The following is a 24,283-nucleotide window of genomic DNA, read 5'->3' on the forward strand; positions in this document are numbered from 1 at the left end:
CTTCTTCGTTATCACAAGACACGTACGTCTTACTAAACGATATTCTTGAGAAATCTATTTCTGACCATGAGATGTGTTCATCTTTTCATAATATCCTGCCAGGTGTGAGGCCCTATTGCCATGCAACAGAGTTAAGTCTTGTTTGCTTGTTCCTTCTCATAAGTTTCGCTTAGCCCAGCAGTTAACTCAGCAGGGTATTTCCCAATCAGTATATGACAGCTGGCAAATGTAGTAAGAAATATCTTTTAGATTGTTAATATACTGATTCATTAAAGCAGGAGGGAGAAAAGGGGATTTTTTCTTCTTTGAGATCTGGTTTCTTCACCTTTAGTGTTATCCAAAGGACTTAATATGCTTCACCTGTATCATACAAGGACTTTATAAGTGTATTTTCCTTTATACCAGAGTTTTCCGTGATTTTCCTCTTCCTCTCAGGGCCAAATTTTAGTACCCCGCGGGCCAGAGTTTGACATGTCTACTCTATTAGTTTACATACCCCTAGTTTCACTTAAATAGTTATTCAAGAGATGCTATACATATGTCAAGATCAGCTCAGAAACATGGAGGGGTTTTTTTGGAAGGAAAAACCCCCCTATACCACCTCACCACCCAATCATTGTTAGATCTTTCATACTTTTAAGCATAACTTAGTACCAAATAAACTATAAATCAAACAAAGGCTCCTACGCGCGTCCTGCGCCTGAAGCCTTCTCTCTGACGTTGCCAATTGCTGTCTGGCTAGCCCGGAATTTACTCTTTGACGTCAGAATTGCCATCAGGGGGGGGGGAAGGCTTGTAGGCCCAGCGCTTGTGCAGTATGGTCGCTGCATGTGCCTTGGTGTTGCTGCGTCAGGGAAGCAGGGTGGCTTGGCTTGGCTGGGCAGGGGAAGCAGGCTGCGTTGGGGAAGCAGGGTGGCTGGTGGGGGGGGGGGCAGGGAGAGAGAAAGAAAGACAGAAAGGGGGCAGGGAGAGAGAAAGAAAGAGAAAGGAAAGAAAGGATGCACAGTTAGAAGGAAGTGCAACCAGAGACTCATGAAATCACCAGACAACAAAGGTAGGAAAAACGATTTTACTTTAAATTTAGTGATCAAAACGTGTCAGATTTGAGAATTTATATCTGCTGTCTATATTTTGTACTATATTTAATGGGGCCCGGGATCCAGAGGATCTGGGGGAGGGTCCAGGGAGAGGATTCGGGGGTCCTGTCCCGTTTTGAGGAAAAAAATAAATGGTCACTTTATTTATGTGTTATGTTATCTATTCCCTAAATTATGTGTTAATACCTTTCTCTTACTATCTCTCTCTATTATTATATCATGCAATAATTAACACCATACAACTGTTTGATAAATAAAATATTAGCATATATTGTAAGAGTTATTTCATTAACCGCAGAACCTGGAGCGGCCCGCTCTCCCAAAACAAAAACCTCCTCTCACCCATCCCTCTTCCTGAGCCTCAATAATACACTCAAACACTGTCGTTGGTGAAACCTGGCCGCAGCCCTAGAAACATAGAAAAAAAAAGCGGCAGAAAAGGGCTATAGCCCACCAAGTCTGCCCATTCCAAGTATCCCCCCCCCTGAGTTTACTCCCTTAAAGATCCCACGTGAGTATCCCATTTTCTCTTAAAATCCGTCACGCTGCTGGCCTTTATCACCTGGAGTGGGAGTCTGTTCCAATGATCCACAACTCTCTCGGTGAAGAAATACTTCCTGAAGTCGCCATGAAACTTCCCTCCCCTGATTTTCAGCGGATGCCCTCTGGTGGTCGAGGGTCCCATGAGCCGGAAGATATCATCTTCTGACTCGATGTGCCCCGTGATATACTTATACGTTTCAATCATATCTCCCCGTTCTCTTCTTTCCTCAAGTGAGTACATCCGCAATTTCTTTAGTCTTTCTTCATACGTGAGATCCTTGAACCCCAAGACCATCCTGGTGGCCGTTCGCTGTACCGACTCGATTCTCAGCACGTCCTTTCGGTAGTGAGGTCTCCAAAACTGAACGCAGTACTCTAAGTGAGGCCTCACCATGGCTCTGTACAACGGCATCATAACTTCAGGTCTCCTGCTGGCGAAACCTCTGCGGATACAGCCCATCATTTGTCTTGCCCTGGAGGAAGCCTTCTCCACTTGATTGGCAACCTTCATGTCCTCGCTAATGATCACTCCTAGATCACGTTCCGCTGTGGTCCTAACCAAGGTCTCCCCATTTAGTACATAAGTTCTACGCGGGTTTCTCTTTCCCAGGTGCATTACCTTGCATTTTTTAGCATTGAAGCCAAGCTGCCAAGTAGTTGACCATTGTTCCAGCAGCAGTAGATCGTGTGTCATATTATCAGGTAATAAGTTTCTGCCTACTATGTTGCAAAGTTTGGCGTCGTCGGCAAACAGCGATACCTTTCCCCTAAGTCCTTGCGTCATATCTCTTATGAATAAGTTGAATAGAATCGGACCCAGGACGGAGCCCTGCGGCACTCCACGTATCACGTCCGATGCTTCAGATGGGGTACCGTTCACCACCACCCTCTGATGTCTGCCGCTCAGCCAATCCCCAACCCATGTAGTTAGAGTGTCTCCTAATCCTATTGATTTTAGCTTGTTCAGTAATCTTCGATGAGGGACGCTATCAAATGCTTTACTGAAGTCCAAATACGTCCAGTGACTCTCCAGCATCCAGTTGTCTAGTAACCCAGTTAAAAAAGCTAATCAGATTAGATTGGCAGGATCTACCCTGGGTGAACCCGTGTTGGTGTGGATCACGCAGTTTTTTTTCGTCTAGGATTGTGTCAATATTCTGTTTGATCAGTGTTTCCATGAGTTTACACACTATAGACGTGAGACTCACTTTTCTGTAGTTTGCTGTCTCTGTCCTGCAGCCTTTTTTACATTACATTACATTACATTAGTGATTTTTATTCCGCTTGTGCCTTGCGGTTCAAAGCGGATTACATAAGAAGAGAGCTGGACATTTCCAGGAGGGTACATGACATTGGAGAATACAGATTGAGGGTATAGACTAATGACAGAGAGAGTGTGTAGACATAATAACAATGGAAGATAAATCAGGTTACATTACTATACATATCAAATAATCTGTTTCCATACGTTGGTAGGCAATCGGTTTCGGTAGGGTGAATTGGTTCCAGGGAATTTTTTTTTTTTATATGTGTATTTTTTGTCGATTGATGGTATGGTGCCAGGGAGTGATCAAACCTGGTTGGTGGAAGAGGAGAGGGAGATTAGGTAGATTGTAAATACTTTTTGAAGAGCAGCGTTTTGATTTCTTTACGGAATGCTTTGAAGTCAGATGTTGAGGTTAACAATCTAGTGATGGAGGGTTCGAGTTTTGCTGCATGCGTTGCTATGAGGTTATCATAAAGCTTTTTTCGATGAGTGCCATTGAGTGGTGGATATGCGAATGGTGTCAGTGTTCTTCTTATTCTGGGTGGAAGGTTACGTTTTTTGTGGAGTTGGCGGTTTTCCAGTCCAAGGGGACCCTTCCTGTGCTTAGGGAAAGATTGAAAAGAACAGATAATGGTTCTGCCAGGACTTCCCTTAACTCCCTGAGCATTCTGGGATGTAGGTTATCTGGTCCCATGGCTTTGTTTACTTTGAGTCTTGATAGTTCGTCGTAGACGCTACTGGGCGTAAATTCAAAATCTTGAAACGGGTCTTTCTGGTTATCTCCCGTCTGCAGCTGTGGACCAACTCCCGGCGCTTCTCGGGTGAATACTGAACAGAAGTATTGGTTTAGTAGTTCTGCCTTCTCAGAATCTGATTCCGCAAAGTTACCGTCCGATTGCTTCAGGTGTACTATCCCATCTTTGTTTCTTTTCCTGTCACTAATATAGCTGAAGAAAGATTTATCCCCTTTCTTAATTTTCCGTGCTAACTCTTCCTCCATATGGAGTTTGGACTCCCTGACTGCTGTTTTGACAGCTTTAGATCTGTCTAGATAGTACTCTTTTGCCCCCTCTCTGCCTAGATGTTTGTAGGTGATAAATGCGTCTTTTTTCTGTTTAACTAGGTCTGAAATTTCTTTACTGAACCATTGGGGTCTTTTGTTTCTCCTGCGTTTACTTACTGTCTTTATGTATCGGCCTGTTGCTTCGTGTAGTATGGATTTCAGAGACGTCCACATATCTTCCACATTGTCAGATTTTGCTTGTTTATGTAGCTCCCGATGGACAAAATCTCCCATGCGGTTGAAGTCTGTACCTCTAAAGTTGAGAACCCTTGTTGATGTGTTTGTCTTAGGGAAACCTTTCTTAAGGTTGAAATAAACATATACTGTATAACTTAAATATATTATAACCTTGTTTTAACAAACAATCATTGTAAAACAAAACACATCTTAATCTCGAGCTACTATAACAATTAAATGGCCCCCAACCCCGCTGTGGTCTGAGGGGTGGCATGTCTCCACATGCCCCGTTGTCCAGGGTCATACGACCCACCAGGCATGGCTCCCCGCCAGCCCACTGCTCATCCCTTGATGAGCCCAGCAGCCAGTAGTTGTATCGCGGGTGGGACAGCAGCCTTGGAGGACCTGGTGACCGTTTGGGCTCCAAGCTCCTCTTTATCTCCCTCCCATTGTCCCCCTCGCCACGGCCTACCCCAATCCCAGTCTTCCCCAAGGCGGGAAAAACCCACTCCTACCCATCTACTCTAGCCCCGGTCCTGAACCAGCCTCTCCCTCCTTGGGCTTTCTGTTCTCACAGAATGATAAGACAGATATTGGTGCATAGAAGGTGGGTTGGAGTTTGGAACTGAAAGCAGCTTCAAAGTGGGCTTGGAGATTGGATTTGAATACCGTCAGGGACAGAGTTTGTTCCAGGCCAACGGTGCAGCAAGGTAGAAGGGACGGAGTCTGGATGGAGAGGGAGTTACTGACAAGTCAAAGCGATGAACCAATAAGTCGAGCTCGTGTAATAAACACCAAAGCCTGAAAAGAACTCATTGCTCAATAGAAAAGGCAGCTTTTCCCGCCAGACTCGACCTCCATTTGGCTATTCTGAAGTCACCCCAATGCCTAGTTCTACAAACACCCGGCCCCTCCTTCGCGCTCACGGGAAGCCGAGGAGGCGAAGGCGCGCGCCGCTCAGCCGCTCCACTGGGGGGCGCCACCGCCAGGCGCCGGAAACAGGATGTTCCGCCGTAGGTGGCGTCCGACTCGCAGCCCCTCCAGAGCTAAGATGGCGTCGGCGAGAGAGGGAGGGATTCGGCTGAGCTCGGTAAGGAGAGGGCGCGAGGCGGAGGTCGGGGGCTAGTTTGAGGAGGAGGAGGCGGCGGTCGGGGCTTGTTTGTTTTTTTACGGAAGCTCTTCGGCAGGGCCTGGGGATCGCTTCTCCCTCCTTCTCAGCGTGAGACTCTTCCCCCTCCCGCCCCCCTTGCGGCTTGTGGGAAGCCTTTTTCTTTTTCATAAACGCCGCTTTTGCAAGTGGATGTAGTGTTGTTTGATTATTATTATTATTTTTTTTAAATTATTCCTCAACATTTTCCCTTTTCACCCGCGCTGTCTTACTGGTTGTAGAATTTTATTTTCATTGCAAATCCTGTCCGGTTGTGTTTGATGCAAGGAGGCTTCCTAGCTCCTTTTTTTTTAGGGGGGGGGGAGCAGGTACACCGAGGAGGAAGATATTTAAACTTTTCACTGGATAGAGTGGATAAATGAACTTGGGGGGAGGGTTCATCAATATGATATAATAAATGTGGATAAATTAACTTGGGGGGAGGATTCACCAATATGATATAATAAATGTGGATAAATTAACTTGGGAGGATTCACCAATATGATATAATAAATGTGGATAAATGAACTTGGGGGGAGGATTCACCAATATGATATAATAAATGTGCATAAATGAAGTTGGGGTGAGGGTTCACCAATATGATATAATAAATGTGGATAAATGAACTTGGGGGGAGGATTCACCAATATGATATAATAAATGTGCATAAATAAAGTTGGGGGAGGGTTCACCAATATGATATAATAAATGTGCATAAATTAACTTGGGAGGAGGGTTCACCAATATAATATAATAAATGTGGATAAATGAACTTGGGGGGGAGGGTTCACCATTATGATATAATAAATGTGGATAAATGAACTTGGGGGAGGGTTTACCAATATGATAAGTAACATGATATAAATGTTTGAATCAGTGAAAAGAAATGCTGCCTCTTCTTGAGAGGGCAACTTCTCACTAGGTACTGTGGGCCCCTTCTCTTCCTTTAAAGAAAAAAAAGGTTCATCTGTAGGGGAGGAGAAAGGAAGAAATGAGTCTCCGTAGTTTCTTTTGATTTTGATCCCGGCTCTATAGCAAAGCCCCAACCGAGTATTTTTTAAATCCTAATTGCCATCTGTAATTCCATTGTCCCCAAACTTGGATTTATCAAACCTTGCCCCTGTGGGCTTCTTGCTCGCGTTACTGAATTTTGCACGCAATTGGAAGGACCAGGAGCTCTTTATTTGCTCCTGAATTTGTTTTACTGTACAAAAGACAAATTTGTTTTCACTACAAAAGACCCGTCATCTGTCTGATGCATTCAGCCTCAAAGTTAAATAAACATTACCGTGCTAAATGATGTAACACCAACTTATAAATAAATATATAAAAAAATGAGATGATCATGTGGATCTTCACTACATACATATCACAATATTACAATTTTTGACTTAATTTTCTCTTTAATCTTTAATAAATTAAATAGTGTGCATCTTGACATGGTGGGAAGAGCATTTCCAAGTCGTGTATAATTGAGAAAATGTGAACAGTTGCATAAAATAACGAGTGATGGTAGCTGTTTGGGCTATCTGGATTTGTTGGTAACCCTCCTGGATTCTGTTCTTTGTATTTTTTTGCAGTTTCCCTCACTATAGTTAAATCGATCTGCGCTCAAGACAGCCTAAGGGTCATCTTATTTATTCATTGTGTGATTTTTTTTTTGGGGTGTGCACCTATTTCAAATGTTTACTGCATTTGTTTATAATAGGTTCTGTGTATTGTTACAGAATATGAAAGATGTTGGACTACGCTGTAAATTCACAGTAATTAAAGAGCCTACATTGCTGTAAATATTCAGATAGGTTTCGTTTCCTTGGCATTTCTGCTCAGGTTCTGCTTTTGCTTGAAGTGTCTTAGTGATTGTCAGGAAACATCAGTCCTTAATGTTTTTGCTTGGTTTTCTTTGAATATTGACAGGCATCATAGCCTGTTCTTGGGAGCTTGATCTTGTTTGTGTGTGTGTACGCCCTTAAAGGAATTTGTTGGTGCAGCCATACCACTTCTCTTGCGGTGTGCTGAAAATGAGTTTCTAGACATACTTTTGTGTTGGCAGGCGATCATGCTTTTTATTGTTTATGAAGAGCGGGCAGGAGCTCTTCAGTTTCGGTTTCATTTCAATGTTGTCACATGTGACTTTAATGGAAGGATTTACTTTTGTGGATAGGTAAAGCAGTGAATTCTGACTGCACTGCTTTTGAAAAGCAAAAGCTTCTGATTTAGCTGATTCTCGACTCCCTTTCCCCACTGTACTGTATTACATGGTGTTACAGTGAGCATTTTTGTAAAGCCTCATTCCCATTCTATTTATGCAAAATCATTGGCTAGCTTAGTTCATTTTTATGTATGTTTAATATTGAATTATACATGCACTTTTCTTTGCAGCTGACAAATGTAAGAATCTGCACTTTGGGCCTCGTGCCCTGGAGCTTTCTTCCAAACTTTTATAGGGAAAAAGCTTGATTCAGAATTGTAATTTCTAGTGCAATAGGTGTGTCATTCTAGACCAGACATGCAAATAGATCTCATGCATATTCATTGGGGAAATCCTGGAAACCTGATTGGATTCTGGCCCTCGAGGACCGGAGTTGCCCATGTCTGTTCTAGTCAGTAGGGTATTCTCTTCAGGCTCTGTAGGGATGGAGATCTGATAAGTTCTGATCCAGAGCATCAGAACACTGGTGGGGTCCGCACGCAGGCGGTTCTGAGCACAGGACAGGTCGGCACACCGACTTAGGCCCTGTGTGCAGATCGAGGTCTGTGTGTGGATCTAGGCCTGGGTTTGGTTCTGAGGCCCTGTTTCTCATTTCCTCTCCCTCTCCCTCCTGCCAGGTATACATTCTAAGCAAGGACAAGGGTTGCACCTTGAGCAGAAGGCTGAGGCATTCCCCCCTCCCTTGCCACATATTAACCAGACATACATTTACCCTTTTTCTCTTATCTTGTTTAAGCATCCCTTATATGGGCAACAATCAGACTTTGCCTGAGCAAGGCTAATCAAGAGAGCTTAAGAAGCATGCATTATAACCTTTGGACTGTCACATGCCATATAAGATTTGAAGCTCAATAAAAAAAGGCAAATGGTTTGCAAATAATTTCTCTAATCCAGCCTGATAATTCAACTTCAATATCAATGTAAATAGGTTCTGGATTTTTTAGGTGTTAGTGCATCTCTTCAGAATTCAAAAGGACGCCTCAGCCCCACCACTCCTCCACTGTAATAAACTTTATACCGTGGGAAGCAAATTGTGGTGCTTCATCATTGGCTGTCAATTTGATATCCTTTTTTTTAGTTTTATCATTTAAATTGTGTTATTTAAACGTGTTATTTCTGTATTTCTTCAATAAATAGGTGTAAAAGTATACTTGGTACTTATCTCAGCCAACCCGGGAGTCAGACCCGACATGTTTCGCACGAAGGTGCAAGGGTCTCCCTGTGTGACATGTTACAGCTTCTTTTTTGTGTCACACAGGGAGACCCTTGATAAAGCACCTTCGTGCGAAACATGTCGGGTCTGACTCCCGGGTTGGCTGAGATAAGTACCAAGTATACTTTTACACCTATTTATTGAAGAAATACAGAAATAACACGTTTAAATAACACAATTTAAATGATAAAACTAAAAAAAAGGATATCAAATTGACAGCCAATGATGAAGCACCACAATTTGCTTCCCACGGTATAAAGTTTATTACAGTGGAGGAGTGGTGGGGCTGAGGCGTCCTTTTGAATTCTGAAGAGATGCACTAACACCTAAAAAATCCAGAACCTATTTACATTGATAGTAAGATTTGAGACATATCAGAAATGTACACATTGGGAATCACTTTATTATAACTGTTATGTATTCATATGTCACGTGAGATAGTAGCTTTGATATAGATAAACAATATATTGCCTTGGTTTAATCCTCACTGTAAATGCATTATGAAATTATAACCTTGTAGAGCATTAACTAAGTAATTATTGGAGATATGATTCTCAATAAAAAGAGGGAGAGACCATTCATTTGGAGGGTCTCCTCTCGACTCTAAGCCTGAATGTTTGTGTTTCCTTTGTGGCATTCCTACAATGCTCACAAGCTGTGCAGAAGGAATCCATTCCAGGTTTTCAAATCCTCCAGAGGGCTCTGCTGACTCCTTCAGTTTTTCCTTATTAATGTGAGTCAGAAGGTGTCTTTCTGATTTGCTCTGTGTATTTTCTTTATTTGTTTTAGTATTTTTTTGTGATGTTTGTGGCTATTGGTGCACCACAGCGTTTATTATTTTCTTTTTTAACCTTATAGTTTTCACCTCTGTTAAAAATTTCAGGTTTTTTAAAATAGTTTTTTTTGTTTTCCATGTTTGGGGTCTTTTGACTCCCCATACGCCTGTCTTCTGGTGGGAAGCATCGAGTGCTTTCCAGGTGTACTTTAACCACCACCCTTGCTGAAAATAGCTACTTTCCATTTAGCCTCAGCAGTTTTCCCTTCCATGTCAAAGCCTTCCAACGGCTTCAAGGGGTGCCCTTCGTGCAACAGGGCCATCTCAGTCACTGATCCCCACAAGTGGTGTATTCAGTGCCTTGATCCCGAGCATTGGGTTGACTTTTGTACTTGCTGCTTAACCCTTCAAAAATAATAATAATTTATTTATATACCACCCTACCGTAAAGTTCTAGGCGGTTCACATACGTTAATAACTTTATACAAACAATGATTAAAAATACAGTACTCTAAATAGTAAGAACATAAGCAATGCTTCCGCTGGGTCAGACCTGAGGTCCATCGTGCCCAGCAGTCCGCTCACGCGGCGGCCCAACAGGTCCAGGACCTGTGCAGTAATCCTCTATTTCCTTTTCCAGCAGGAAATTGTCTAAAAGTACTAAAACTATGCTGTAAAAATTCTAAAATTATACAGTAAAAGAAGAATAAGATACAATTTGCTAAAATACAGTGAAAAAAACTCAAGAACCTTCTGGCTTTAAGATCAATATACTATTTGCCTGTCGGTATTCTGGAACATCAGTTTATAAATGTATCGAATAAACTGGACATCATAAATGATTGGCTATACTCAAATAAACTTTCCTTCAATGTTGATAAATCCCGTGGACTCCTTCTTCCTATCAAAACATCAGAATCACTATTGGGAACAATTTCTATTAAATCAATCCCATTACAAATGGAAACCAAAATAAAACTCTTAGGTATCATCATCGATAGGGATCTCACTTTTCATGACCACATTAGTTCGGTCGTAAAAATCTGCTTTTTTAAACTCCGTATCATCCGGTCACTAATCTCCATCCTAGAAACTGATTCAATTAATATTCTGATTCATTCCCTAGTTATTTCTCATTTAGATTACTGTAATTCTCTTTTTAACGGCCTCCCCCTAAAAGAAATCCGACGTCTACAACTGATACAAAACACTGCAATAAAACTTATTTACAAATTAGGCAAATTCGAACATGTCACCCCTCTCCTAAAAGAGGCTCATTGGCTCCCTATCACTCACCGTATTACTTACAAAATCATCTTACTTTCCTTTAAAGTAAAACTTTCTCACCAACCCTCATTCCTTGATAAACTTCTCATTCCTCAATGTTCCCCACGCACACTTACTGTATTTTCTCGCATATAATGCGCGCGCTATACGTGGTTTTTACAAACCGCGCATACCCTTGCGCGTTATATGCGTGAGCGCGTTGTACAAAAATTTTTTTTACATAGTTTCCCCCCCCCCGACGCCCGATTCATCACCTGGAAGGAGCGCTCGCACTCCCACCCCGAAGGACCGCTCGCACCCCCACCCGAAGGACCGCTCGCACCCCCACAGCCTCCCCCCTCCCCCATGGAGAAGCTGTCTACCTTGTTTCCGGATGCCAGCCCAGCTGCTTCCTCTGCCGGCGGTCCTGCCCCTTCTCAGAGCCCTGTGCTGCACTGCTTCCTCTTCAGGCGGTCCCGCCCTTTCTCTGATGTCAGAGAAAGGGCGGGACCGCCGGAAGAAAAAGCAGCACAGCAGGGCTCAGAGAAGGGGTGGGACCGCCGGCAGAGGAAACAGCTGGGCTCGCTGGCATCCGGAAACAAGGTAGACAGCTTCTCCATGGGGGAGGGGGGTGAGGCTGTGGGGGTGCGAGCGGTTCTTCGGGTGGGGGTGCGAGCGGTCCTTCGGGGTGGGAGTGCGAGCGCTCCTTCGGGGTGGGAGTGCGAGCGGTCCTTCAGGGTGGGGGTGGGGGTGCGTGCGAGCGGTCCTTCGGGGTGGGGGTGCGAGCAGTCCTTCGGGGTGGGAGTGCGAGCGGTCCTTCGGGGTGGGGGTGCGAGCGGTCCTTCAGGGTGGGGGTGCGGGTGCATGCGAGCGGTCCTTCGGGGTGGGAGTGCGAGCGCTCCTTCGGGGTGGGGGTGCGAGCGGTCCTTCGGGGTGGGGGTGCGAGCGGTCCTTCAGGGTGGGGGTGCGGGTGCGTGCGAGCGGTCCTTCGGGGTGGGGGGTGCGAGCGGTCCTGCGGGGGGGTGAATCGGACGTCGGGGGGGGGCATCAGGCTTTCAGGGTAGGGACAAGACTTCAAGGAGGAAAGGAGAGTCGGGGCGGGCGAAAACAGAGTCAGGGTCTCCAGAGGAGAGTCGGGGCGGGCGAAAGGAGAGTCGGGCAGCATGCGCGGTATACGGGTGTGTGCGGTATATAAACATTTATGTACATAAATATGTGTTTTTTGCGCGCTATACCTGTGTGCGCGTTTTACACGGGTGCGCGTTATCTATGTGAAAATACGGTAGATCAACAGATCAAAAACTTCTCTTCATCCCTTCCCTAAAAGATTTTTACTATTCTCGGAAAATAAATTTCGCAGTAACTGCCCCTACGTTATGGAATTCCTTACCACAACACCTCCGCGATGAACAACAGCTAATAAAATTTAAAATCAGCCTAAAGACTTTTCTATTCCGCGATGCATTCAACAGTAATTAGATTAATCATAATTCAATTCTTCTCTTTCTCTTTACATTTTTTTTTTTTCTCTTCTTTCCTCTCTTCTTATTTCTTCTATACTCCAAGCTACCATTTGGCTCAACAAAGCGACCCTATCCATTATGTACTATCCCAAACCCACTATCTCCCTCTCTTCTCAATTATGTAACTTTTCCCTCCCTTCCCCCCCACCCTCACCTTCAAGTTTGTCCAGTTATTGTCATCTATGTTCACTTCTTTTATTTAAATGTCTATCATTGTATATTTTTGTTTCTCCTATTTTTTAAATTTTATTGTTAACCGGCCAGACATTTGTTTGCTGGTCGGTATATTAAAAACTAATAAACTTGGAAACTTGGAACTTGGATCCATTTTTAGTAATTTCCTAAAGGACATATAAGAATAGGCCTGAGAAATAGTAGTACTTAGCCATTGGTCCATTTTAGCTCTTTGGAGGCTTGATGTCTACAGTAGGAAAAGCTGTTTGAGACTTTACCAGCTTCAACGATGTCAGCTGCCTCAAGCATGGAGAAGGCTTGCCCTTCGGTACCATCAACATCAATACCTCCCTTGACATCAGACTCGTTACCATCATTGGAACCATTTGTTCAACAGGCTAAGAAGTATGCTTCACCTTCTCACCATACATTGTTGGCATCTCCAGCATCGATTAAGTTGATGCATGCCAAATGATGATATCAGCAGTCACGCTTTCCAACTCTGCAGGAAGTCTCCTCTGAGGCCTGCCTCTACATCGAGGTCACCAATGCTTTGACACCCTGCACAACTAACAGTACTATTAACTCCCTCGGTACCCCAACTTGTCATCCAGGGTCAACTGCTTGATCTGCTTCATAAGGAGTTAGCAACTATGCTTCAAAGTCTCCTCCTCAATGCAAATCCAGATCCCATCATCAGTGCACCTCTTCCTGATCACCGTCGACGCCACCTCTTCCTTATCACCGTCGACACCACCACTGGGGCCTCCCTCAATGTAAGCCTCCTTGGTACCAGTACCAGCTGGTAAACAGGCTAAGCATTTCCATATTACTACTTTTTGCCATATGTCGCTGGCATCTCCAGCATTGAGTAAGTCGATGCTTGCCAAATGGTGTTAGCAGTCTTGCTCACTAACACCTCGACACACTGCAATGCCAGTGGTACCAATGACATCTTCAGTACTGTAGCCATCCATTCAGGACCTGCTTCGCAAGCTGCAACCTGAGCAAAGCTCTTTGAAACCTTATGATACTAAATCCTCCTCATCGAAATTTCAAGTTCCGATGCCGGAGCACCATTTCCTCATGGACGTTGGACCGACATCGGAGGAGAAATAGGAGTCCTTCCTGATGCTCTCATTGGCGCTATAGCCACTATGTCTCAAAGCATTATACTTTTTCTGGAAGTAGATTTACTAGATCTCTAGGTATAGAAAAATTTGATAGGTGTAGAAAAATTTGACTCCGATCTATCCACTCAAATTTACTCTGACCCAGAATACTCAGCACCTGCGTCTTATGGTCTTTCATCAGATCCATCTCCTCCTCTGCCTAGGCGCAGGTTACCTCCGGAAAGACTTTTCCTTTACAGATTCATTAGATAGATGGGTCAGAATGGAGTCCGAACCCAGAGCTGAGCTTTTCGATGCTCTGGATTTTGAACAAATCCCTAAAGACTGTTCCAAACTCCCATTCCATAATCTCATGCGAGACGCCATTTTTAAAAGCTGGGAGACTTCTCTACTTATTCCAGTAGCTTCAAGAAAATTAGATTCCCTTTATAGGGTGCAATCCTGGCTTGATAGCCCTCAGTCACAGCATTAGTACCTTCTGAAGAAGAAATCTAGCTCCTGAACATTATGATAGTACTCTTCCAGACAGGGAAGGTTGTACTTTGGATAGGTTTAACTATAGGCTTTTTCAGAATACAATGTTCTCCAGCCGTATCCGCAGTTACAATTTCTATATAACCTATTTCAAATAATTGGTTCAGTACCTGTCTCACTTCGAACAGTTCATCCCTGGAGACCGGCTTCCTGTCTTTCAACAGACTGCCCATGATCTCCTTGAGGCTAGAAAATTCATGGCAAGATCAGTCTTTGATATCTTTTACATAACCTCCCGAGCATCCTCCTCATTCATTGCAGTGCAGCGTCGTGTATCAGACCTGGACCCCAATGTCCAAGTCCACCTCACAAATATGCCTTGTTTAGGAGACTATTTGGTGATAAAATTGAAGAAGCCACACAACAGGTCACTAAGCATGAGTGCAGCATGATTACTCTCTTAACTTCCGAGTCGACAAAACTGTAGGCTCTTAGGCAGACACTTGGGTTTTGCGTGTGGTGAAAGAGGTAATTCCTCAGCAGAAGGGCCAGGTACTCCAAAGTACTTCCTCATACCAAAGAAGATGAGAGGTTTGCGAACAATTCTCAACCTCTGAGCTATTGACAAATAGTCAGGAAGAAATTCAGCATGCTCTCCCTAGAAACTCGTATTTCCCCTTCTAGAGAGGAATGACTGTCTTTGCTCTCTGGATCTCAAGGAAGCATTCATACATTTCCATTCTTCTAGCCCACAGAGAGTACCTGCACTTTCGAAAAGACCACCATCAAATACAGGGTACTGCCTATTGGCCTAAAGTAGTATCGGATTTTCATCTCAACCACTCTATAGTATTACTTGTCGTCTTCCCAAGGCCACATTCCCACCCTGGTGAAGCGGTGCTCCACACATTGGACTGTAAATGTGCCTTAGCTTACTATCTAGATTGGACAAAGCTTCTCAGAGTTACTACTCAGCTGTTCCTGTCCTTCAATCCCAACAGACTAGGAGCTCCTGTTACTAAGAGAACAATATCTGCATGGTTAGCGGGCTCTATCGCCTTCTGCTATGCTTGGGCTGGGCATGTGTCACAGCACATTAAGTTAGAGCAATAGCAACTTCAGTAACTTACAGTCAAACCTCGGTTTACGAGTGCACCGGTTTGCGAGTGTTTTTGCTTGGATAAGGCTTGAGTCCCTTGCTTCCCACTCCATCAGTTGGTGAATGTGTGCTCTCCATTTTCATTAGGATGGCGGATCTGCTATAGAATTTATCGTCTGAATTAAGCCATTAATGTGAAAGAGGGAGCCAAAAATATATCTTCCTTTCATTTTCTTCTGTCCTCGGTGGATCTATATTCCAAATGTATTGTTAAATCTGTATGCCTCTCCCTTTGTTTTTTTCTTGACGTTAGCTTTCCCTTACTCCCCTTTTGCTTTCTTTTGTCTAATAGCTTCTGGAACTTTCTTCTTCTTGAAGTTTCTATTCTTCACACGGGTACATCAGTATCGGTGCCTCAATGCATAAGCCTGAATTCAAGAGAGCCTGGGATAGAGGCACGTGGGATCTCTCAGAGAGAGAGAGAGAGAAAGAGATAATGGTTATTGTGGATGGGCAGACTAGATGGGCCATTTGGCCTTTATCTGCCGTCATGTTTCTATCTCTTATCAGTTCTTAGTTTCCTGGAGCCAGGGTGCCCATATATGGAGTGCACAGGCTACAAGGCATAATTTGTTGCAACTTCTGTCTTCAACACAGCCATTGTCCGGTGTCCTTGGGAAAAAACATTCTGTTTCAGCAGGAAAATGAAACCAACACATTCACATGGGCCACACATTAGCATTTTAAGCATCTGAACTTAATCAAGTCTGGACATGCCCGTGACTTTCAGCAACTTCAACAAAATGCAGGAAAAGGTCTCCCAAAGTCTTCTGTCCTATCAGCATTGTACATTTTTATTTCTTGACCATTCTCTATATTGACTTAGAAACAAGCAGTAGTATGTTAGGGTCTGCGCATAGCCCATAGTGGGGCCCGCCCTTCTAAATACTTATGCTTGATACACAAGAACAAAGATACACACATGCACACACCATACCATACCGTGATATCACAGCCAGTAATTCAGTTTTATTCTGTTAATGCTCTCACATAACAATATCAAAAGGGAAATTGTTACAGAGCAAGAGGAGAAGGAATACACAACAGTCACAACTAATGTACAAGATGAATACACAAATAGCAAGACAGGTAATGGTAGAACACAATGTTATGTAACACATAGTTGTTTTGGTCCAGAAGGAGTAAGGCCCCCCACTTTCTTCTAGGGGCAAGGTTTTTTTTCTGTTGTGCCCAACTTGGAACTAATGTATATTCATAAAGTTCAGATGACTTTGGGCTAGATTCACTAAGGCCACCGATCGACCAGTTTGCGACCCCGACCCGATTCACTAACCTTCCTTCCAATCTACGCATGCAAATGAGGGGAAGGGCATCCAAAAGTAGGAAGGCAGCAATTCACAAAACAAATTCAGGAACACTGACTGGGCTGGCCGATCAAAAAAGAAGGACTGCTGAGGACCAGTTGCTCACGTCCTTGCTGACCTGAAATCCCAGCGCTGAAACCATCAAAAAAGCGCCCTGCTCTCTTCTTTCTGCTCTCTTCCGCCTTGCTCTCTGCCGCCCTGCTCTCTTCCGCCCTGCCTCTCTGGGAGCCCGTGTTTTTTGTTTTGTTTTGGTTTCTTTTTTTTTTTTTTTTAATAAATTTTTATTTTGAAATATAAATACAAAATAAAAGGTACAATATTCTGGGAACAAATACAGTGGTACCTCGGTTTACGAGTGCACTGGTTTGCAAATGTTTTGCAAGATGAGCAAAACATTCGCAAAATTGGCGCCTCGGAAACCGAGCATGGCTCGATTTACGAGCGCCCCCCGCGATCCAGCACCCTCCCCCCGCGATCCGGCACCCCTCCCCCCGCCGTGACCTGAAGTTCCCCAGACCCACTCGAACCCGCTTCTTACTTTCAGCTCGGCCTCGTCACCGGCATGTCCTGTGCGTTGGTGCCGGTGCCCGAAGATCGGCCTCCTCTTCTCTGCTGGGCCTTGAGCATCTGCGCATACTCAAGGCCTGCGAGTTCACGTTCTCTCCGAGATCTCCAAGAATCTCGGAGAGAACGTGAACTCGCAGGCCTTGGTCATGCGCAGATACTCAAGGCCCAGCAGAGAAGAGGAGGCTGATCTTCGGGCACCAGCACCAACGCACAGGACATGCCGGTGTCGAGGCTGAACTGAAAGTAAGAAGCGTGTTTGGGTGGGTTTGGGGGACTTCAGGTCACGGTGGGGGGGGGTGTCGGATCGCGACGGGGGGGGGGGTGCCGGATCACGGGGGGAGCAATGCTGATTCTCGTGGGGGGGGAATAGAGCAGCGCCGCTGGCCTCGGAGGGTGGGGTGGGGGTGGGAACGTTTCAAAGCGAGTTTCCATTATTTCTTATGGGGAAACTCGCTTTGATATACGAGTATTTTGGTTTACGAGCATGCTTCTGGAACGAATTAAGCTCGTAAACCAAGGTACCACTGTACAACCAGAAACCAAAACACATGATGAAAGAGTCTACCACGTGGTGGCTGCGCGGAGACAAATGAACCCAATCAAAAAAACAGTCAATAACCCCCCCACACCCCAAGCACTCCAGTGTCAAAAATTCAAGAGGGCACTTTGGGCGCCATGGAACAAACTATCCCAGACCGGAGCCCAAATAGCCCGGAATTTCCTCCAGCGGCCAGGGCCACAATTCTTAACATCCAAATATTCATACTTTAACAAGTTAAACAATTCGAGCCTGTGTTTTTGACTTGCGGTTTTAACCTGCACTAACATTTACTTGACAGCTGCCCCGAAATCCTTTCGACCAGGCATAGGAGTGATTGCTCGCTTTACCTCTGGCCAAGTCCCTCCCTTGCAGCATATTCTGTTGCATTAAAGGGCCCCCCCCCTTGTGCGGAGAGCAAGCACATGCACGGACCACTTCTACAAGCAAGAAGATGGTCTGTGCATGCGCCAGGATTGCTCTGCAGCGGTCTGTGGGGTCGGTGTGGGGCGTGCCTCTGATCGGGTTAATTTGCATGAAGACTGGTAGAGAATCGGTTGCCCGGCCATGGATCGCCCACGGATCGGATGGGAAAGGTAAGTTTAGTGAATCTAGCCCTTTATTGTAAGTCAGGTCTCACCAGTACACACTTACTGTTTCCTTCTTTGACCTCTCTTGTTCTCAGCTAGTCAATAATCTCACAAACAGAAAAATTCAAATTGTCTGATAATTGCAGTGCTGTGGTTGATTAACAGCAGTGATCTATGTTTGCAAAACTCCCCAAGACACCAGATGATACCCTGGGTGTACTCCCTTACGAAGGAAAACAGGATGGGAAACTTTGAGGAGTCAGTATTAGGGGAACTCAGAAAATGCCAAGGACTCGGTGTTAATTAGAAAAATGGCACAGCATGAGGGTTACAAGGTAGTTGAAATCAGAGAAACTCGTAAAACAGAATTACATTCACAGATCCCAATGTCTGTTCATGCTGGTTTTACTTTATGTGGAAACCAGTTGCAGTTGAAAGACAATTTTTTTATATTTTAATGCTCTTGTACATTTCTGCATTCTCTGAGTATAGCATAAAAATTGAAATTTAAGGTTACTATGAAGCAGTGTTTTGCAAACTTTCCAGCCAGCGGCACACTAAATCCAGTGGCCCGGCTGTAAGGCACCCGGAAGTGCGTGGACGTCGACGTGACGATTTCACGTGTAGAACGGAGGCCCATCTGGCCACGACCTGCTTCGGTTGAGGGATCCAGGAGGTGCGGGGAGAGTCATCTGTGCCGGTGACTTTCTATAGGACATGTCTCTCGTCGCAAGAGGCACGTCCTGTAAGCAGTCAGCCAGCGTGGATGACTCTCCTCCGCACCAGTGTGTCTAGGTACACCTGAAATCTCAGGAGGCACACGGTTTGCGATACACTGCGATAAAGCATAATAAGCCTCTATATCTGAGAGTGTAGTGAGAGTTGCTATTGATGAACAGAGGCAGATGTGGTTTTGGAAAAAGTGGGCATAACTCGGGTATCATGAGAGAGTCACAGCTTGCCACTACTGTCCAAATTTGCCATTCATTTTTGTCAGTTCACAGTTGTTCATTGTAGGCCTGATTTATATGTTGTGAATGGAGTTGGTCTCTTTATCTATCATGGCATTTCTTATGCTAGTTGCACAGAAGGCTTTGAGTTTAACTCATGCACGCTTGGCAAGGATATTAATTCTGACTGGTGGCGTTCTAACTATTTACTTTGTGGTTTTATTTCAGCTTTGTCCCAAGTTTCTGCATACAAACTCTACCAGTCACACCTGGCCCTTCAGTGCCATTGCTGAACTAATAGGTATGTATTTTGTATTATACAGTATATTTGTGTTATGTAGAACTGAACACGTTTAAATAAAACACGTTTACGCTTGTGCAGTAGAAACATGTATAAATCCAAGTTTATTTAAAATGTTCTATCCCAACCTAGAGAGAACTTTTAGGGTGGCTTTCAGTCTAAAACAGGGCTGCCCAAGTCCGGTCCTCGAGATCTACTGGCAGACCAGGTTTTCAGGATATCCACAATGAATATGCATGAGAGAGATCTGCCTGCACTGCCTTCTTGGTATGCAAATCTGATTCATGCATGTTCATTGTGGATATCCTGAAAACCTGGCCTGCCAATAGATCTCGAGGGACCGGACTTTGGCAGCCCTGGTCTAAAACATAATAAAATAAAAAATCTATTGCTTGTCGTTTACTTAATGTTGCACCCACTACTCTTTTGCTGCGACATAGGAAATGGATAGCATGAGTGATGACGGCAGCACGCCTACTTTTAGCAGCAGCTTGGAAGCAGCCAGCTTTACCCTCACTGGAAATGGTACAGAATAAAGTGTCTTATGTGTATAACATGTCCAGGTTGACAGCCCTGCGTAGAAATCGCATGAAGCCTTCTTAGAAAACTTGGTCAGCATATATCTCCTGGTGGGATTTGTTCCCGCCTGGAGATGTCTGATCCAGTAGTTTTGCTGTACACCTTCCTTATTCTAGTTAGGTTTATCTTTTGGTTGTTCCATCATGGTTCATTGTTCTGACCTTGGGTGTGAGGAGGGGAGGAGTTGGGATGGTTTTGGGGTGGGGTTGGGAGGTTTTCTTAAGAGGGAAATTGGAGTAGGCTTACTTACTTGGGTCATATGCTAAAGAGTTGCAGTGTATCTTTTGCTTGATTGCTTATTCCAAGCGCAGTGTTCTCCCCAGGGCCTTACAGCCAGGCGCTGCACCCGGCTGATTTAGATGACCACCCAGCTAATCCTGCTGCTGCTGCCGCCGATGTTCCTTCTCGGGCTGACTCGCCGCCGAAAATTTTGTTTGACGCCTGCCTTTTTTTTTTTTTTTTTGCCAGCATGCTTCTACTTGCTTCGGGCTTTCCTGTTGCCGGGTCCTGCCTAATTTCTGTTTCTGTGAAGGCAGGACCCAGCAGCGAGGAAGGCCCGAAGCAAGTAAAAGCAGTAAGTTGTAAGCTTTCCTCCGGGGCTCTGTGTGCATGCCGGCTTCCCTTCTCTTCCCTCCCCCCCACGGGACGCAACTTCCGGTTTCGGAGAGAAGGGAAGCCAGCACGCACACAGAGCCCCGGAGGGAAGCTTACAACTTACTGCTTTTACTTGCTTCGGGCCTTCCTCGCTGCCGGGTTCTGCCTTCACGGAAACAGAGAGTAGGCAGGACCCGGCAAAGAGGAAGGCCCGAAGCAAGTAAAAGCAGCAAGTTGTAAGCTTCCCTCCATCGCTGATCTATGAAAGATAGGTCAGCAATGGAGGGAAGCTTACAACTTGCCTAGCGACTACCGGGTTTGTGAGCTGGGAAGGATGGGAAGAGAAATGCTGTTGCTGCACCGAATAGGGGAGGAGAGGGGGAAGAAAAATATTCTGCTGCTGCACTCATTTTGGGGGGAAAGGAAGAGAAATGTTGCTGCTGACCCAATTTTTTTTTTTGGGGGGGAGGGGGAAGAGAAAAGCTGGTGCACCCAATTTGGGGGGGGAAGAGAAAAGCTGCTGCTGCACCCAATTGGGAGGGGAAGAAAAGTGCTGCTGCAGCAGCACCTAATTGGGGAGAGAGAGGGGAGAAGGAAGATTAGGGAAGGGAGAGGAGAGGCAAGAGATGCCAAGACCATGGGAGGGAGGGAAAGGAAAGGAGCTACCAGACCATGGGGGGGGGAGAGATGTCAGCGCATATGGGGGAGGAGGGAGATGCTAGGGCATGGGGAAGAGAAGGGAAGGAGATAGCGATGCCAGACCATGGGGTGGAGTGGGAAGAAAGGAAGGAAAGGAGAAGAGAGAGATGCCAGAGCATAGGGGAGGGGTGAAACTGAAATTAATCATGTACAAAGGAGAGAAAGGGCACAGGATATACAGTTTATTGAAGGGTCATAGAAAGAGGGAAGATGCCATATAGAACAGAAAAAGGGCGGACACTGGATGGAAAGGGCAGAGAGGGTGGACAGAGAATGCAAGGGGCAGAGAGAGGGTGGACAGTAGATGGAAGGGGTAGAGAGAGAGAGGGCAGAGGCTGGGTGGAAGGGGCAAAGAGAGGACAGCTGTTGCATGGAAGGGAGCGAGGATAAACGCTGAAGAGAAGATAATTAAAGCAGAAACGACAAAAGGTAGAAAAATTTTTTTTTGTTGCTTTACGTAGAATCAAGTAGTATTGTAACTGTATTAATTAAAGTTTATAAATAGGAAATTGAAATAAGGCAGTTTTTTTGGGACTAAACCCCTTTCCTCAGGTCAGGACAGGATACTATAACAGCAGGGGTGTCCAAATGGTCGATCACGATCAACCAGTAGATCACAAAGGCAATGTGAGTCGATTGCTTTGCCTTTGCAATCTTTTTCTTCCTGCCTCCCCGAGCCAGGCCAGGCACCAGACTCACAAGACTTCACCTCTGACGTCAATTCTGACGTCAGTGAGGTAGTTCTGGGCCAGCCAATCGCTGCCTGGCTGGCCTGGAACTTCCTCTCCGACGTTAGAATTGACGTCAGAGGTAAAGTCTTGTGAGTCCGGCGCTTGTACATGCCTGGCCTAGCTCAGGAAAGCAGCAGGGAGAAATCAGCATGGTGGCTTAGGGGGTAGGGAAAGAATGGGGGAAGTGGATAAATCGGCGTGATGGCTTGGGAGGGACAGGGGGAGAGAGAAAGAAAGGCAGAAATAAAGAGGGGGCAGGGGGAGAGAGAAACAGGCAGTCAGGGGGGAGAGAGAAAGAAAGAGAGACAGAAAGAAAAGGGAAGTGGAAGAAATAAATAAATATTGGATTTACAGTCAGAAGAAGGAAGTGCAACCAGAGACTCATGAAATCACCAGACAAAAAGGTAGGAAAAATGATTTTATTTTCAATTTAGTGATCAAAATGTGTCCATTTTGAGAATTTATATCTGCTGTCTATATTTTGCACTATGGCCCACTTATACTAAACCGCAATAGCGGTTTTTAGCGCAGGGAGCCTATGAGCATCGAGAGCAGTGCAGGGTATTCAACACATCTCCCTGCGCTAAAAACCGCTATTGTGGTTTAGTAAAAAAGGAGGGGGTATATTTGTTTATTTTTGTACAGTTGTTCCTGAGGTGACATTGCATAAAGTCATCTGCCTTGACCTCTTTGAAAACTCGCGGAATATAAATGATAATTAACATTTTCTCTGCGTACAGTGTACTTTGTGTGTTTTAAAATTTTATTGTTGGTAGATCATTTTGACTTGGTTATTTTAAAAGTAGCTCGCAAGCCCAAAAAGTGTGGGCACTCCTGCTGTAGAGCCATTCTTGTATGACTGGATGAGCTATATTTATCTTTTTTTTTTAGTTGTTTAAATTCATGCAGAAATAAATGGCTAAATTGAACCTAATGACTTCATTAACGCCTTTCCCTTTTTTAAACCTCTATACCAGGGGTCTCAAAGTCCCTCCTTGAGGGCTGCAATCCAGTCGGGTTTTCAGGATTTCCCCAATGAATATGCATGAGATCTATGTGCATGCACTGCTTTCAATGCATATTCATTGGGGAAATCCTGAAAACCCAACTGGATTGCGGCCCTCAAGGAGGGACTTTGAGATCCCTACTCTATACCATTTGAAAGAGGGCAAATATCTAATTATTCCCTTCTAGCATTGGATGCTTCTTAAATTAAGTAAAAATATTCTGGCACAAGTGTCAAACCTTAAAAAAGGAAGTCATATTGAGCATTGGAAAATAATAATAATTAACTAATAAAAATAGTACACATTTAGGGCTTCTTTTACTAAGTTGCGAAAATAGTTTTAGCGTGTGCTTAGCGCACACAGAATTACCTCACGCGTTAGACGCTAATGCCAGCATTGAGCTGGCATTAGTTTTCCCGTGTAGCGCAGGAGTTTGCGCGTGCTAAAAATGTTAGCGCACCTTAGTAAAAGAGGGGGTTAATTTTCCCCACCACCAAATTTTCCCATCGCGCCCCACCCAGCTACTTTTTCATTCCACCCGGCTGGAAAAAATGTCTGGGGAGAACACTGAAGCGGATGTTTTCTTGGGTTTTGTTTGTACACTTCTCCCTCCGTATTCGTGGTTTCAGCAATCGCGGTTTTCAGCTTGCTGGCTCCCCCCCCCCAATTACATCAGCTTGCATAGAGAAATCACCGATTCCAAGCGTTTACAAAGAAAATCGCTGATTCCCAGCACTTTTGTCACCGTGTTTTGCCTTTCCTTCAGAAACAGGCCAGGTCTCCCACCATGTTGTTCGCGGTTTCACCATATTCACGATGGTTTTTAATAGAAAACAGCGAATAACAAATCAAAAAGTTATTTGTGTTTTCCCTGTATTCGCAAGTCTGTTAATCCCCTATCATCGCGAATACAGAGGGAGAAGTGTATTGTTGTTTGCTTCTGTTGATGTGGTGTTTATGTTGCTATTTTGAAAATAAAAATTATAATTAAAAACCAAACCATAATAAAATAACAGTACAGTGTACAAAAATAATCCATACATAATACATAAATTGGGGTTCAAGGGGAGAAATACAAAAAAATTTAGCAAAGAAAGAAATTAACATTAAGGATATTCTTCTGTTTTCCAAGATACCAATAGTGCTACCCATTAAACCTGAAAATATGCATCAAAAATG

At 44.5% G+C, this 24,283-nt stretch overlaps 1 protein-coding gene across 1 annotated transcript in view; it reads left to right on the forward strand.

Moving 5' to 3' along the window:
• Nucleotides 1-5,149: 5,149 nt before the first annotated feature.
• Nucleotides 5,150-24,283, forward strand: part of MORC3 (MORC family CW-type zinc finger 3) — a 140,211-nt gene continuing 121,077 nt past the window's right edge. The window contains exons 1-2 of the mRNA XM_033949594.1: nucleotides 5,150-5,237; nucleotides 19,422-19,494. Of these exons, the coding sequence (XP_033805485.1) occupies nucleotides 5,151-5,237; nucleotides 19,422-19,494 (160 nt within the window). The 5' untranslated portion in view covers nucleotide 5,150. The remainder of the gene's footprint in view (nucleotides 5,238-19,421; nucleotides 19,495-24,283) is intronic.

The sequence above is a fragment of the Geotrypetes seraphini genome, chromosome 6, assembly GCF_902459505.1.
Source record: "Geotrypetes seraphini chromosome 6, aGeoSer1.1, whole genome shotgun sequence".
In the NCBI taxonomy this organism is placed as follows: domain Eukaryota; kingdom Metazoa; phylum Chordata; class Amphibia; order Gymnophiona; family Dermophiidae; genus Geotrypetes; species Geotrypetes seraphini.